Genomic DNA, 14,857 nt, shown 5'->3' with positions numbered 1-14,857 from the left:
TATTCAAAACAGTGAAGTCACAATCTTGAGCAAGCTCATATCAATCAGTAGTGTCCCAAACATCCCAGGCTGTTGTTACTGACTTTATTTACATTTTTGCTCTTTAGGATCGAAAAGCCTCAGAAAAGCAGAAGGAAATAGATAGAGTCAAAGAGAAACAGCAGAAAGAACTGAATAAACAAAAGCAAATTGAGAAGGTACCTTTTGTCATTATTTCTTAATATTAGGGTTTTTCTACTTACTTTCTTTTGCAGTTTTTTCCAAAGCTGTCCACTGATAGTATTGATAGATCACTTAGAAATTGCAATAAGGGTATCCTGTGTCCATTGCAGATGGCTTTAAGGGTAATACTCTTTTTTCCTCTTCTCAATGTAGGACTTGGAGGAGCAGAGCCGGTTGATAGCAGCTTCCAGCAGATCCAACCAGAGCAGCACAGAAGGACAGTTTGTAGTCCTTAGCAGCAGCCAGTCAGAAGACAGTGATTTAGGAGAAGATGGAAAGAAGAAGAGAGAATCTGAAGCCTAAGGTTGCTTGCTTCATTAAAATTGGAATCATTAATATATCTGGTGAAATGGCACAAGTTCTACAAGAGGTGAAATGTAGGTGGAGGGTCTGTCATGTCATAGAAAAGACTTCACAATATGTAGACCCTATTATGCCTTGATTTTTCTTTCTCAGTTGAGTGATTCCTATTTCCTGTCAGTCTAATTTCTCTTGTATGCCAGATGAAGCAGGTGATGCTGCCATGTTTATTACAAACATATGTTTTCTCAAGGCTTCTCTGCAGTATGGGAAAAAATGTGGGTGTTTTCCCCACTTAGCTCTGTGCAATTGACTGCTTTGGAAGCAAAACTGAAAATCTATTGGCCTTCAGCAGTAACACTGAAATTTGTTCTTTACACTGCAGTAGGGAGAACACCTTGCTGGAAACAGAAGTGGATGTCCAAATAAGACAGTGCTAAGCTTTACCCAGTTTGTTGCACATACCTGTTCTCAGATTTAGAAAGAAGGATCCCCTTTAACATCAGTGAGATGTGCAATAGTTCTAAACAGAAGGATCTTTTTTGTTTCATTTTGCACAGTATGATACTGTCTTGATTTCTTTTTTCTTTTTTTGGTGAATACAATGCCAAAAAACCTGATTTCAGCAGGAGAAAAAGATACTGTCAGACCTAGATAAGAGCTGATGAGATGCAGTTGAACTTTATTGCATGAGGAAAAGCATTCCTCATCAAATGCTAGGAGTCATGTATATAGCCTTGTAGCACAAGTGCCATGTTCTTGGTTTTTCCCCAGTACTTGGAATAAAAAGCTGTAAACCTTTGAGTTCATTTTTATAAAATATGCTTAGAGTTGCAGGAAAATCTTGAATTCCATCATATGAAAATCTTCTGCATATGTAAATGCCTTGCTGCTAATACTACATCTACTGGAAATGAGTTGAGGCTCTTTAGTCTTTTTATGATTTTGCAAACAGAATTTACCAGTTCTGAAGTAAGAGATGATACCAATCCTACATCCTAGAGTCAGTTCTGGAAAGCATTTTTCAAAGTGATGTCTGTTTACAGCTTGTAATCTGCACTCCATATTCCATACCCTGTGTAATATTTATTTTGTATAGAATTAGATGTGTATTCACCTTTTGAACCAGAAGAGAAATCTTGTTTGAAGAGAAATATTTATTTTTGCACTAATTACTATAAATATTAAAATCCAGAGGAACAGAAGATAGCTCTCTAATAGTGGCATGAAAATAACAGGATATGTAGAGAGAAGAGAATACACTTATATTCCAAGTTATAATATAACAGTTATGAGTGATTTACAGTTCATTGCAGGGCATTTCTGGTGTTCAGGAATGGAAGCAATTTTCAGAGTATCTCCTCAGCAGCTGGTGGTGGCCCAGCCCTTCCCAGCTGGAGCTGTCCAGTGCTGATAAGTAAGTGAGGAATCTCAGGTTGTGTCTGCTGGATGGCTGTAGGTGCACAGAGGGCTCTTCTGACTCCTGCGACTGCCCTGCCTTGGCCAAAGGCTCCTCCTGCCCTTGGTGCTGCAGATGGGACTTGGTGGCCTCAGCTCCTGTGACAGGAGAGAAGGGCAGCAGTGCCTGGGCAGGAGCAGAGGCAGCTGGAGCTGCAGAAGCTTGGGCAGAGGTTTTACACCACAGGGACTTGAGCAGCCACCAAAGGGCTTGCCTTGAAAAAGGAGGTGAGGAGGCTGAGGAACAGAGAGCTGCCAGGTTCTCTTCCTGAGTTGGTAACCAGATCCTTTTCCAGTGTGATTTTTCATCCCCAGAGTAGCCAGTCACTTGTAGAAAAATCTGCTTTTGCTGTTGTCCAGTTAGGTCACATAGTATTGCCCTGTGGCTGGATTTAGCTGGCACAGTGCCCCATGGACCACACCAACCTGAGGCTTCTTGTTAAAGACAGTGGCATTTTTATTTCATATCTAGGCTTCCAATCTCAGCTCCCATATTTAAGAGACTATTCTTGCCAACAAAAATGTACAGACAGGCGCCAAATTGAATTTTTTTCCCTTTTTTTGTGCTTAAATCAAGGCTTACAGAGAGTGGCAAGGCAGTTTGTCTCTGCAAATTATTCCAGGTCATGTTTGTTTGTGTTTGTTTTTATTTACTGATATTTGTTTTCTATCAAATAATATTACAGGGTAGCTCAAGGTTCCTGTGTCTTACTTGTATCTTTCTCAAGTATTTACTGAGGATGAAGCAGTTTGGAAACAGCACAGGGAGCCTATGAAATCAGTGATCTCTAGTGTCTAGAATCCAGTCCTCAGCTTGTCAGAGAAGAACTAATTGTGTTAAGCACTGGAGCTGCAGTAGCCCAGGCTCCAGAGGGAGGACAGGTAATAGACAAGCACTCTCATGAAAAAGCATTTCTGATGTGCAGCCTGTTTTGCATTAGCCTTATTGAAGAAATGTCAGAAAGTGGAATTACTGAATTTTTTGCAAAAGCTACCATTACTCATATAGATATAAATCTGCAAAGATGAGGAAGAAAGGCTGATAAAGTTGGTAGGTGAATTTACTGTCAAATAGGATTATTTTTGATTTAGCAATAAATATTGGAATTACTCCATTTGCTTTTCAAGCTTTCCATATATACCATTAAATGTAGCTTTCTAAAACAGAGTAGGAGTGAAATACATTTCACTTATGTTGGATGATTCTCATCTTAACCACTCCAAGATTGATATGCATGAATGAAATGTAGGGGTTGGTTGTTTGCTCCTTTAGGGAAGTTTCACTGGTGCAAAATGAGCAAGAAAGTATAAAAGCATCTGGGGTAATGATGAAAGCTGCAAGAGCCAAGGGCAAGTCAGCAGAGCTGGGGAAGTCAGACAGGAATGGTAATTGAGTTAGCAGGGGGGTGAGAATGACAGCTTTGCCTAGGGAGGATCACACAGGTTGTAATTAGAACTATCTCAAGGCAAAAACAGCTGCTGAGGTTTCACACATGACCTTTCTTCCTATAAGGTTTAGAACTACTTCATTAGAAAACAGCTTTGCTGAAAAAAATCAGAATGATGCTTGGTATTTTCCATGAGAGTGTGTAACTTTTAGTAGGAACACCTCATGGTCTGCTGGGAACTGCTGTGGTAGAATTTCACCACCAGAGTATTTGGTTATTGTAACTAAACTGCTAGCTGGCTTCCTTTACTAATTTACAGGAGAAACCCTCCTGTTTATTATTTCCTACTGCCTTTTATTCACAAACTGATCTTTCAAGCACCTTTGGCTGAAGCTGTAGTTTGCTTCATGTGCATCTACCATTACTTCAGTCACTCCTGAAAATATTCTTTCAAATCCATGATTTTCAAGTGACTTCATGTAGGTACTGAATTGTCAGAGTTGTTCAGGACTGTTGCTAATTGCAGCCTCATAATTACTGCCAAACTTTTATCCCTTAAGTAAGAGGATATGAAGCTCATTCCACCGTGTAGATCCACACACTGCAGACCAAGCCAGTCTTGCTGTCAGCTCTTTAAGCTACATACACTCTTTATGTATGTAATGGCATGAATATCCAAATATATCAGGTGTGCTTATGGGTATGCATTTTATTGCATTACACATGATAGCTGGCACTCCTCTGTGCTCACTGCTAGATTTGGCCAAGTCCAAACCAGTGGACAAGGTCAAAGTCATGCACTACTGAAACATATCTAACTGGATATGATCAGGTAGTGAAAAGTCAGCTGCCTGTCATAGTCTTACTCCCTTAATCTGTTTGAGTTTGAAATTGTATCAAGACAATTTACTGTCTCACAGTAATATTTCAGAGTTAAGAAACATTCCCCTTCTAAAGGGCTATCAGATTTCCTCTTTATGTGGATGTAAACCCAGAGCTGAAAACTGAAACAGCTGATGCTATTTATGAAGCTGTAATTGACATACATGGATATAAAGAAATAAATCTGACTGTTTAAGGTAAATTCTGTCTATGCTTAAGGTAAATACTGATTAATTAAATGCACAGCATTTGAGATTAGCCAATGGTGAAAACTATGCTACAATATGGTCTCTTATTATTTAGGAAATAGTTCACCTAGAGAAAGAAAACTGCCACTGCTTAGTGAATTTAGTAGAGATATTGTCTAGTGTAACAGCAAAAGCTGATACTTTATATTCTTTCTTCTTGCAAGGTAATTAGTCCCCAAGCTTCTTGTTTTAATTAAGCACTAAGTTGGCATTTTTTTCCCTGCCACAGTGGTATCTAAGTTGTCATGACAAGAATAAGTCAGTGTATCATTGTGAATGCACTTGTATTCCTAATGAAGTTTATATTGCAAGCTGAGGATTTTGTACAACCTTTCTGATCATTTTTATAATAGAGTGGAGTGGTCAAATTCTTATGATGGTGTTCTGGATTGGTCCTGTTCTGGTGAAGTGTAAGTGATTTTTGCAGTGTTTGAGACTGACTTGCACATTTTCCCTGAATAGCTGTATTAAGAACAACCAATGGCATATTTCTGTCAACTCTGATTGTTGTGTCTTAATCTTGGAAACATGGATAGTAACCCTATTGTACCAGGGCTCCAGTCAGCATTTTATATTTTAAATAAAAGCTTAACTATAGTAACTTTCTGGGTGAGACTTGTACTGATGCAAAAGCCTCCTGCATTCTTCATTATGCTGACTTTCAGGAAGTACCACTACTGGTGACAGGATGTGTTCCCTTCCATTTGAATAAGTTCTGACATGCAGGTAGTCAAGTGTAGCTCAGTTCTCTTAATTTTTATAGTAATAGCCAGATAACCTCAGAGAACATTGTTGTACTTGGGAATGCTCTTAGCCTATTTTTGCAACAATCAGAGACTGAAGGTGAGCAGGAGCTGTGGCAGCTGGCTGGGCAGGGCCCATGGTGGGGCAGTGACAGGGCTGTGAGGGCTCTGCAGAACAAGCAGAGTGCAGAGGCTCTACCAGCACAACCACTACCAGGGGCATTGGACATATCTTCACAGGCTGAGTTAGTTTATTATGGGATAAACACCGTGTAAAAAACCATGGGCCATAACCACATTAAGGTTAAATTTGTATTTTATAAGGTTTGTAGATTTTTCTGGGGGAAAGCAGACTTTTGAATTCTGTAACTTCTGTGATAAAGATGCATGTATAACTAGAAAAAAAAAATCTATGCTTACTTGATTATGAAGGAATAAATACTACTAATGCCAAATGTGTTTATGAACTTCTTTTTTTCTAAAATAAGAACTGATAGTTGCAGTATTTTTGGAAGGAACAGGCATGCTGAAGGTCTTTCTAAGACTTCTGTAAGACTTCCTAAAATGCCAGGGCTCCAAAAGTTTAAGCTCCACCTCTATAGAGAGAAACTCCAAAAATTGCAAGCATGACTTTGGACAGCACTGGGTAAGGAGAACCCAGTTCTAGAGAGAATAGTCCAAGTTCATGGTGGATGAGACATGCCAGTACCTGAGAAGGAGCTGCAGAACTAACACAGCTTTCAGCAGGGCCACCTTGGTGAAACATTGGTATGTCACATGACCTGCTGTGATAAGCAGAGGTTTATCAAGCTTAATCTCATGTAATTGCCTAGAATGGGGGATTGCTTTATTGGGTGAAGAATTACTTAAGCTGCTCTTCAGGACTTCACAAATAAAAACTATTTCTTGGCAAGAGAAGGGAAGAAGTACAAGAGAAAACTATGTCCCTTCCTGATTTTAGTCAAATCCCTGACCTTTAACTAAGCCCTGAGTTTAACCCTGGAATGAGGGTAGTGGTATCTGATATGAAAAGCTTCAACTTAGCCATAACACAAGGCTTGCAGCCCTGTATTGTTCACTTCCTTAACTTGTCACACCAGGCATTTAAAATACTGTTGCCATAACTTGCAGATAGGTCATAGGCCAGGAGATCCTTAGAATGGGATCACCAATACTTACATTTTGGGGGTCTCACCATGTTCTTCAGGGGATGAGGGGAGAGCCATGGCATTCCTTAATATACAGAGGAGAGAAAATCCCAAAAGCAAAAAGCACAACAGTCTTATCCACATTAAATTCCCTCCAAAGCACAGGACAAATACTTATGCACAGTTGAGCTTGTAGATCCCTGTGAAGTTTTCCTGCCCATAAAGGTCATATTCCTTGTACAGGATGTAATCTTTCAAGCAGTTTGGCAGTGGAAGGAAGGTCATGAAGACAGGACAGCGGAGACGCAGCCGCCCCATGCACGCCCGGATCTTCAGCCGGCACAGGTGCTTCAGAGAGCGAGGGTTTGCTAGAAAGGAGAAGCAAAATCAATGCTACCAAGCAAAATGGCCCCAGTGCCAAACCAGCTTTTCATTAAAAATGTAAACAGATACTTACTTAAAATGAAATGGATGTCTGGCCAGAGTTCCTGTTCTTTGAGAACTGCTTCGAGCTTCCAGCAAATCTTAACATGATCAACGTAATCTAACATGATTCGCACGACTTTCCCAGCCACGTGCTTCAGCCAGGACAAGGTTATCACTTCACAGAACTGATAGGAACAAAACATTTAGGAGGGTAATATTTGATACTGCAGTAAATTACTTCTTTCTCTGAGGACAAGAGCAATTACTTGAGCAGGGTTTTAGAGGTTGCTTAAGCCTCATTAGCAGAATCTAAAACTTTGAGAGATGGTTATTTTGTACTAAATCCAGAAGTTAACTTAAGCAGCTGTATATTTGGGGACTTGGTGCTTAAAAAGAAGTGCTCCCACTCTTGAATGGAATTTAGACTTGTGTCTCAGGTGCTTAATAGGAGGATCCACCAGCCCCCAGTGCATGCATCATCCCCTTATCTTTAGGTTAAAGAAGAGTTTATAAGATTCAAATAGACTTTACAAACTGTGAAACAAAGACACTGATTAGGATCTTTAGGTTTGCTAATTTCTGCTCAGTGCTTATCCCACCAGCTCCAGGAGTCCTTTCAACAGCCTTCCAGTCTTGGTGTTCTGGTACAGGACAATGCCAAGAGCCAGCCTGCAAATCTCTGCTTTCACAGCATGGACAGCACTGCCCTGGAGAGCCAGTTCCTTACTGATCATTAGCATATCATCAGCTATATTTTCACAATTCAAAATTACTGTTTACAACATTTGCCTTCACGAACTAGGCTTCATAACATCTGGTTAATTTTAAAGCCTTGTCTGTTCCTCTCTTTATGTGTAAACTGTCTTCAAAACTTCTTTTTCTGACAGTGCATTAAGCCCCTTTCCATTTAGTTTTAGGAAGGCGGTAGGGCCACACCCGCAGCCGTGTGACACCCTTACCATGGTGTCTTTGATGACAGTGGAGGTCCAGCCGTCGGTCACGTACTGGGAGTGGTCCCCGCTGCCCCAGGGGCAGTCGAAGCAGCGGTGCACGTCGTAGCCATAGTTCAGCAGCATCCTCAGCATCACCTCGTCCTTGAGGGCGTACTGCAGGGCCGAAGGGAAATGCGTGGTGTTCACACGGCAGAAGTAGTTGACGTTGGCCCCGTGGCGGAGCAGCAGATTCATTAATTCGTAGTTGCCCATTCTCAAGGCTATTTGGAGGCAGTTGATGGGATCTTGGTTTGTCAGGGCTCCGGCGTTGAGCAGCAGCTGCGTTGAGCAGATATCCCCGTTGGAGACGGCGAAGTACAGCGCTGATTTCCGGTGGTCGTCGTAGCCCTTGCGAACTCTCTGAGCCAGCATAAAATTGGCATCGAAACCCGACTGCAGGAGAAACTCAAGGCACTGGGGATGTGCTCCTGCTGCTGCTGAGTGAACTGGACTTATCCCACTTTCTTTAATGGCAGAAAAATCAGTCACTGGAACTAAATATTTTAGAGCTCTGAAAAATTAAAACCAGAAGCATCTCAGAATCTTAAACATTTTGGTTCACCTAACTCATCTTTGAATTTCTTTGTGTTGTTGGGCTTCAGAATTCATCATGACTGTTAGAATAGTCTTAATATACATGTACCATGGCAAATCAGTACCATGGCATGCATTGACTCGAATTGCTAACACTGCAATTGTTAGCCAGCAATGGATACTGACTTTACATCTACTACACATATAATATTATATTATACTATTATTCATGAACAACCCATTCCTTGCTGTAGGAATTAATGTTTCCTTTTCAATAGAAGTTTTTCCTGAATGTTGAAAGCACATAACCTATAGGGGTTAGGGAATTAATAGAATATGTATTATAAAACAAATACATATAATCTATAATGTAATATATACATCTAAGTTTAAATATAACAACTAATATACAGAAAATATTAATACAGAAATTAAGAATAGTCAGGTGCTTGTTTCTCATTTGTTAGTTGTGATTTCAGCATAAATATCTTCCAGTAGTCTTACTCTCTTTAAAATAGGGAAAACCCTTACTCTCTGTTTGTCTATTTAGTACATTCACCATTCACATTTCTCTGGAGGGGTGGAGATGAGACATTGACCCAGAGAGAGTGACAATGTTCCAAGAACCTCAGCATCAGACTGGACAGTGTTACTACTTGTGACAAATGGGGAAATACCAGAGGGATTAAGATGTGCATCCTAAAATAATGAAGATTTTATCCTAACTGATCTCTTACATTCAGACACAGAACAGACATATTTACACAGTCAAAAATAATTCCTTGTACAAAGCTACAGATTTTCTGCCTGCTTTGAATAAGGTAAAATTAGTAAAATTACTATTTCTGGTGTCACTATGATTTGATTTTTAAGTATATTAACTCACAGAAAGTGTCCTCTATATGCAGCTCTGTGGATTGGCAAATGACCCGAGTGCTTTGGTACATTGGCATCAGCCCCATATTCTAGTAAAAGATTCACAGAATCTGGATTTCCTCCTCCTGCTGCTTCAAACAATATAGAAGCACAGTCCATTGCCTGTGAAAGAACATCTGCACCTGGGAAGAAGCAGCAAGGATTTTTGCAGTAGTCACTGTAAATAGTCATCTGCAATTAAATATCTCCAACCCCCCAGTGATATGGTATTTTGAATTATATTCTCCACAAAACAGAACCACTGTGGGCATAAATCTTCATATTGGATCCTTGATTTTAGATCTGTTCATGTAATCCTTAGAACAAGAAGGTCCAAATTGCCTTGAACACAGTAAGAATTGTTCCTAGAACTGCACCAGCAAAAGGTTTGGTTCTTATTCATCAAAACAATTGATTTTGGTTTACAAACAATGCATTTCAATTCCTTTACTTTACAAAGAACAGGCAGATGTGACTGTAAACATGAGAGCACCCAGTATCCAAGAGTTCATGCAATCCAGTTCAAATGCTGCTGAACCATCATGTAAAATTCCCCACAATATCTTATCAAGTGTGCCCTAGGGTGACCTCTCTATGTGAGAAAATAATACAGCATTTAAAAACCAATTATAAGTACTCACTAAAATATTAATATATTATTTTAATATTATACAAATTGGTATTTATCAGGCCTTCACTCAGTGCAGATGACATTCAATTTTCTCTAGTAATGTGAGCTACTTCTGCTGCTGTTTTTGAAGGCATATCTGAAGCCTTCTCCTCCTATAAGGTCCTATATAATAAAGTCTCACCTTTTAGCAGTAAGAGCTCCATAATTTCTGTGTGTCCCATCTGTGCAGCCAGTGCTAGAGGTGTGAGGCCATAGCCACTGCGGGGGTCAGGATCTGCTCCAGCCTCCAGGAGAAGCTGTACCAGGTCCTTCCTGCCCAGCCTGGCTGCCTCATGCAGAGCAGTTCTCTCATGGACACAGCGCAGATTGACTCTGGCACCGGATCGCAGCAGCAAGGAGGCGATGTCATAGGAATCAAGTTTAATTGCTGTAGGACAGCAAGCAAAGCATCAGACAGGATTGTTACTCAGTGCTATCTGTGCACCATGGCTGCTGTTATGTGAGTGCTCACTGTTCCTGGCAATGCTATTTATGCAAAGAGAAATGCCACCCTACACTGAAAGGTTTAACTCATCAACAAGGACAGCACTAAGTATGCAAATGAATCATTTCGTGGTAATCTCTCTCTGTAGATTTTTTTCTTCTCTGTTGCATTTGGTAATGGAACAGAACACGGCTTTCCTTGCCACTAGATGGAGACCACACCCAGGGCCCTGGTGCTCAGGAACTGCCACAAGAGCTCTGTTACAATCTCCACAAGCAGTTACCGCAATATGAAACAAAGCTTATAACGACTCTTTTATACGCCTTCTTAGCTTAATAAGCCTGAAGACTTAAGTCAGGAAGGATCTTAAAAGAGGAATTTACATTAGCTCCAGTGGATGGAATGATTAGGCAACACCCTTCCCTCCTTCTCTCTTTGATCTTCCAGGCTGTGCAGGGTAGTGAGAGTCCTTCAGCAGGACAGATTAGGCTGAGCAGCTTCATGTGCCACAGCTGCTTGAACACCAGTGACAGCATTCTGTGACAGAAACTGTGATGTCCCATTATCTGTGACCTACATGGCTGCTTTAGATAAATCCCATGCATCCCCTTCTTGGGGGATGGTGCATTTTAATGCTGTGCACTTCAAAATATCTAGGAGTTCAGTACATTTTTTTAAGCAGATTTAAGGCCCTGATTTAAAACTGCAGCCATTTTACAAGGATGGACTGAGGGTCCTACATGATTGGTAGGCCTTTTTCTCCTCCTTTAACAATAGTTTTGAAGAAGAAACCACCTTTCCAATACAAAAAAATGTATGGGATCATCCAAGAAACTTGAGTGCTCCTTTAGAATTTAGATAATGAGAAGACACTTTCCTGCTTTCCTGTTTTTGGGTAGGATTGAAGGTAAGAATGAAGGCATCATAGCCCAGACTGAGGGAAGCAAAGGGAATGAACAAAGAATGCTTTTGAAAAACATTTTGGCAAAATATAGTTCTTTAGAAACCATGAATTACAGTTCTTGTGCATGATCAAATTAAAGTGGCATTCACACAAAGAATGTGGGTATGAGACTATACTAGGACTACAGTAGATATGGGACCTTATTCCCAAATTACAAAATATTAAAGAGAAGTCAACTGAGAATGTCAGCCTGTCTTCTTCACTTGTCATCCTTGGACTAATGACAGCAATGTCTAAATAGGGACAAACACAGCTTTGCATCCCACATACTGTAGATAAATCAGGCTGGTTTGCTATAATTTTGGATAATTAAAACCAATTACCATGGGTTTTAGAGGAAAAAAAAGGCTGATGCAATGAAGGACATACCATATGGGCAGAGAATATGAATGTTCTATGCCTGCAGACATGAAGGGCAGTAACAGCATGAAGAAGCAGAAGGACTCACTACCTGGCACCACTACAGAAATGATGCCAAGGAAAGCAGAGGATGGCACTCTGCACTTCATGGAGAAAGCTAATTATCATCTGAGAAAAACATAGGGACAGACCTATTCAATGCTGGGATTATTTTTCTTTTTCTCCTTATAGCAAAATATTTTAGGCATTGAAGTCAAATATGTCACCTTAAAACCTAAAATGTATCCTCACCTCATTCCCTCACCTCTCCACCCCTAAAAACAGTATTCACCTATAACTAAAGGAGAATCTCCCTCTTCATTTCTAACATTGGGATTGCAGCCATTGAGCAGAAGAAAGTGGACATTGTCCACAAAACAATTTCTTACTGCCACCAAGAGAGGTGTTTCCCCTTTTAGAGTGGACTGTTCCCACGTAATGTCACGGGAGGCTGAAATACAGAAAAGCAGAACACATTTGAAGTTGGATGATTCATCAAACTTTTCTTTGTAAAACTTTTTGGTGGAAAACTAGAAGGACTTAGTACCTTTGAAAGTTATTTCAAGGATGTTCTTATTTAGCTGTGCTGCAGCTTCATGCACAGGAAGCCAGCCTTGCTGATCTGCTTCTTCAAAAGCAGAACTGTGCCTCACCAACTTCTTCAAGGCCTCCTCTTGGCCTGTGATGTTTTAGCATAGATACATCCCATTACACATCATAAGCCAAAATCCAGGCAGCTAATACACTGAGTGTCATTTATTCCACCAGTATATCTTGCTCATTATGAATGAAAGGCCTGGATTTCAGGAGATGAAGCACTGGAATTTTTGAAAGGAGTGTCACTTGAACCCATCCCACTTCCATGATCCTATCTAATAAGCTAGCTTTTGGATGTCTTGTTTTTAGTTTCCTTACTTCTCCCAAGACTATACAAAGGAAAGCTACACTAAAATCAGGTGATCAAACCCCCAGAGTGTAGGCATTGCTCAGCCATTCCCAGGGGTGTATTTGTACTTAACTGTCCGAATTGCTGCAATGATCTGCCCATGTTCCTTACTTGTGGTATACTGGAAACTGCATAAACAGAACAAGAATAAAATCAGAAGTAAAAATTCATGTGAAGCTAAGGATATAATTATACCTTACTTCAAATACTCTAATTTAGACAATATGTTAGATTTTTCTAAGTTACATTGGTTTTGTGAGGGCTTAACACATTGAAACACTATTTTTGTTGGTCTTTCCCTGACACTGTAAATACTAAATTTTTAACACGAAGGCCAACAATTGAATGCTAAAATGAGGGGAAGCTCCCATACCAATCTACTTCTATATCACCTACTTATCTTCTTCACAAAGCCTTATACTCATTAACATATCAATGTAAAGCATCACCTGAAAGTTTCATATGTTTCATATTTTCCAAGAAACAGGTACATTTTCTTCAGGGAGCACTCAAAACAAATGAGCTACCAGTGCTTTCCAGTATCCATGGGACAAGGTCAGCACAATACAACTTAGGGAGTTAAAAAAGGAAAATAAGGTCTACTAAATGTTTACAGTAATGCCAAGAAAATACCCAAAATAAAAATAATAACTTGTTACCTTTCAACCTCTGTTGCACTGCCACTTGTTTCAAATTTTTGCCAATCTTGTAAGCTTTCCTGAATAGCTTGCTGGGTAGAGATTTCCTCATCAGAATCACCATCAACCATATACACAGAATTATTCATGGCAAATCAGCACCACATGGATCACTTCTGTAGGGAAACACTGCTTTTTAATTAGAAGCAGATGTTAAATCTTTAGGTTAGATCTGGAGTAACAGAAACAGCAAACACTGTGTCAGTATCAGGAGAAATGAAACACAGTTTAAAATAAATTACTACACTGTTATATGATTAAGCAGTCATGCTGTTCTTGGCAGATTCAAGATCTCAGATATTCCATTAGGCTCAAACCTCTCATCTGTTTTATCTTATCAAAACTTCCACTTCTGTCTTTCAAGAAAGCTGGCCTGAAAAAACCAATCCAAAACAAAACAACAGGGCAAGGTAAAATAAAATTAATAAATAAAACTGAAAGCTAATAAATAACTTGGCAAAATGAATGAGCACAGGAAATTTAAGAAGTTGTGAAGATTCCAACTACAAAGCTTGGAATAATTCTAGAAACATCTTAAAGCTGGGCAGCAGTAATTCATAGCAAATCTGCATCATTGAATTTGTTACCTGCTCCACCTAAAGTGTGATTGCAAGGCCTTGCTCTGTAATTGCATAAATAGCAAAAAATAGAAATATATTAACAACATATACAATAAGAAACTGTTAGTTATTGATTTTACTATGGTTCAATGAGTATATAGACTACTTTTTTTCCTAAAAGTACTACTAATTTTCCTATGCATTGAGAAAATATACTGCTTTCCTCACCTTCTGAAAGAGGGAAAATCTCCGCCTTTGAAGAAGTGATTATTAAGTTGAAAGTGACATTTTCAGGATTGTAAACAATCTCTGCAGAGCCCATGTCCATTAATAGCTCACTATAAATACCCAGTCATAAGATACTCTGGGACTTTCTCCACATTTCTTTCACACACGTCAGTTATGTTTAATAATCTGACCTGATAAGTGCTGCCAACAAAAGAAGGAATTAAAAGCCCATTTTCCTTGTAAAAATACTTTTGAGTTTTGGAATAAGAATTTCAGACCTATAGCAGTAAGTATTACACCATAAAAAGAAAATCCTTTAGTGCTGTCCTAGGAGAGCAAACTAAAGGTGGTCTTAGGAGGTGGCTTAAGAGTGAGACAGCAGAAAAAATAAACTTGAAACAATAAAAGTAAACAAAACCAAGCAAATAATCAAACAAAACCTCTGTTAAAATTATTACATGTTCCTGATTACTTAATCATAATTCACCTTAATATAAATAGAAAAGCAACTGAAAACCAGAATTTTTAAAGGGAAAAGCAGTTTCAGAAAGACAGACTTACATTGGTTCAACACCCAATAAGCAGGGACACAGATGCCCAGTTGTAATAGTGATGGTAGGATGGAGTAAGACCTTTATGTGCTCAGTTATTCCTACTGTATTTTTTGGCTGGATCCATACACAGAACAGAT

At 39.5% G+C, this 14,857-nt stretch overlaps 2 protein-coding genes across 2 annotated transcripts in view; one reads left to right on the top strand and one right to left on the bottom strand.

The window, feature by feature from the left end:
- APPL1 (adaptor protein, phosphotyrosine interacting with PH domain and leucine zipper 1) overlaps nt 1-5,696 on the top strand; it is a 24,345-nt gene extending 18,649 nt beyond the window's left edge. The window contains exons 21-22 of the mRNA XM_071439755.1: nt 108-197; nt 376-5,696. Coding sequence (XP_071295856.1) covers nt 108-197; nt 376-525 — 240 coding nt within the window. The 3' untranslated portion in view covers nt 526-5,696. The remainder of the gene's footprint in view (nt 1-107; nt 198-375) is intronic.
- ASB14 (ankyrin repeat and SOCS box containing 14) overlaps nt 1-14,857 on the bottom strand; it is a 21,125-nt gene extending 6,268 nt beyond the window's left edge. The window contains exons 1-10 of the mRNA XM_071439759.1: nt 14,728-14,857; nt 13,340-13,494; nt 12,757-12,808; nt 12,282-12,417; nt 12,027-12,185; nt 10,069-10,314; nt 9,228-9,399; nt 7,775-8,318; nt 6,847-7,000; nt 6,421-6,757 (exon numbers count right to left, since the gene is read on the bottom strand). Of these exons, the coding sequence (XP_071295860.1) occupies nt 6,564-6,757; nt 6,847-7,000; nt 7,775-8,318; nt 9,228-9,399; nt 10,069-10,314; nt 12,027-12,185; nt 12,282-12,417; nt 12,757-12,808; nt 13,340-13,467 (1,785 nt within the window). The 5' untranslated portion in view covers nt 13,468-13,494; nt 14,728-14,857 and the 3' untranslated portion in view covers nt 6,421-6,563. The remainder of the gene's footprint in view (nt 1-6,420; nt 6,758-6,846; nt 7,001-7,774; nt 8,319-9,227; nt 9,400-10,068; nt 10,315-12,026; nt 12,186-12,281; nt 12,418-12,756; nt 12,809-13,339; nt 13,495-14,727) is intronic.

Source organism: Agelaius tricolor, unplaced genomic scaffold, assembly GCF_023055355.1.
Source record: "Agelaius tricolor isolate 1412-34295 unplaced genomic scaffold, bAgeTri1.0.p SCAF_14, whole genome shotgun sequence".
Lineage (NCBI taxonomy): Eukaryota > Metazoa > Chordata > Aves > Passeriformes > Icteridae > Agelaius > Agelaius tricolor.
Note: the sequence above shows the minus strand (reverse complement) of the source record. Positions and strands in the feature narration are given on the sequence as shown.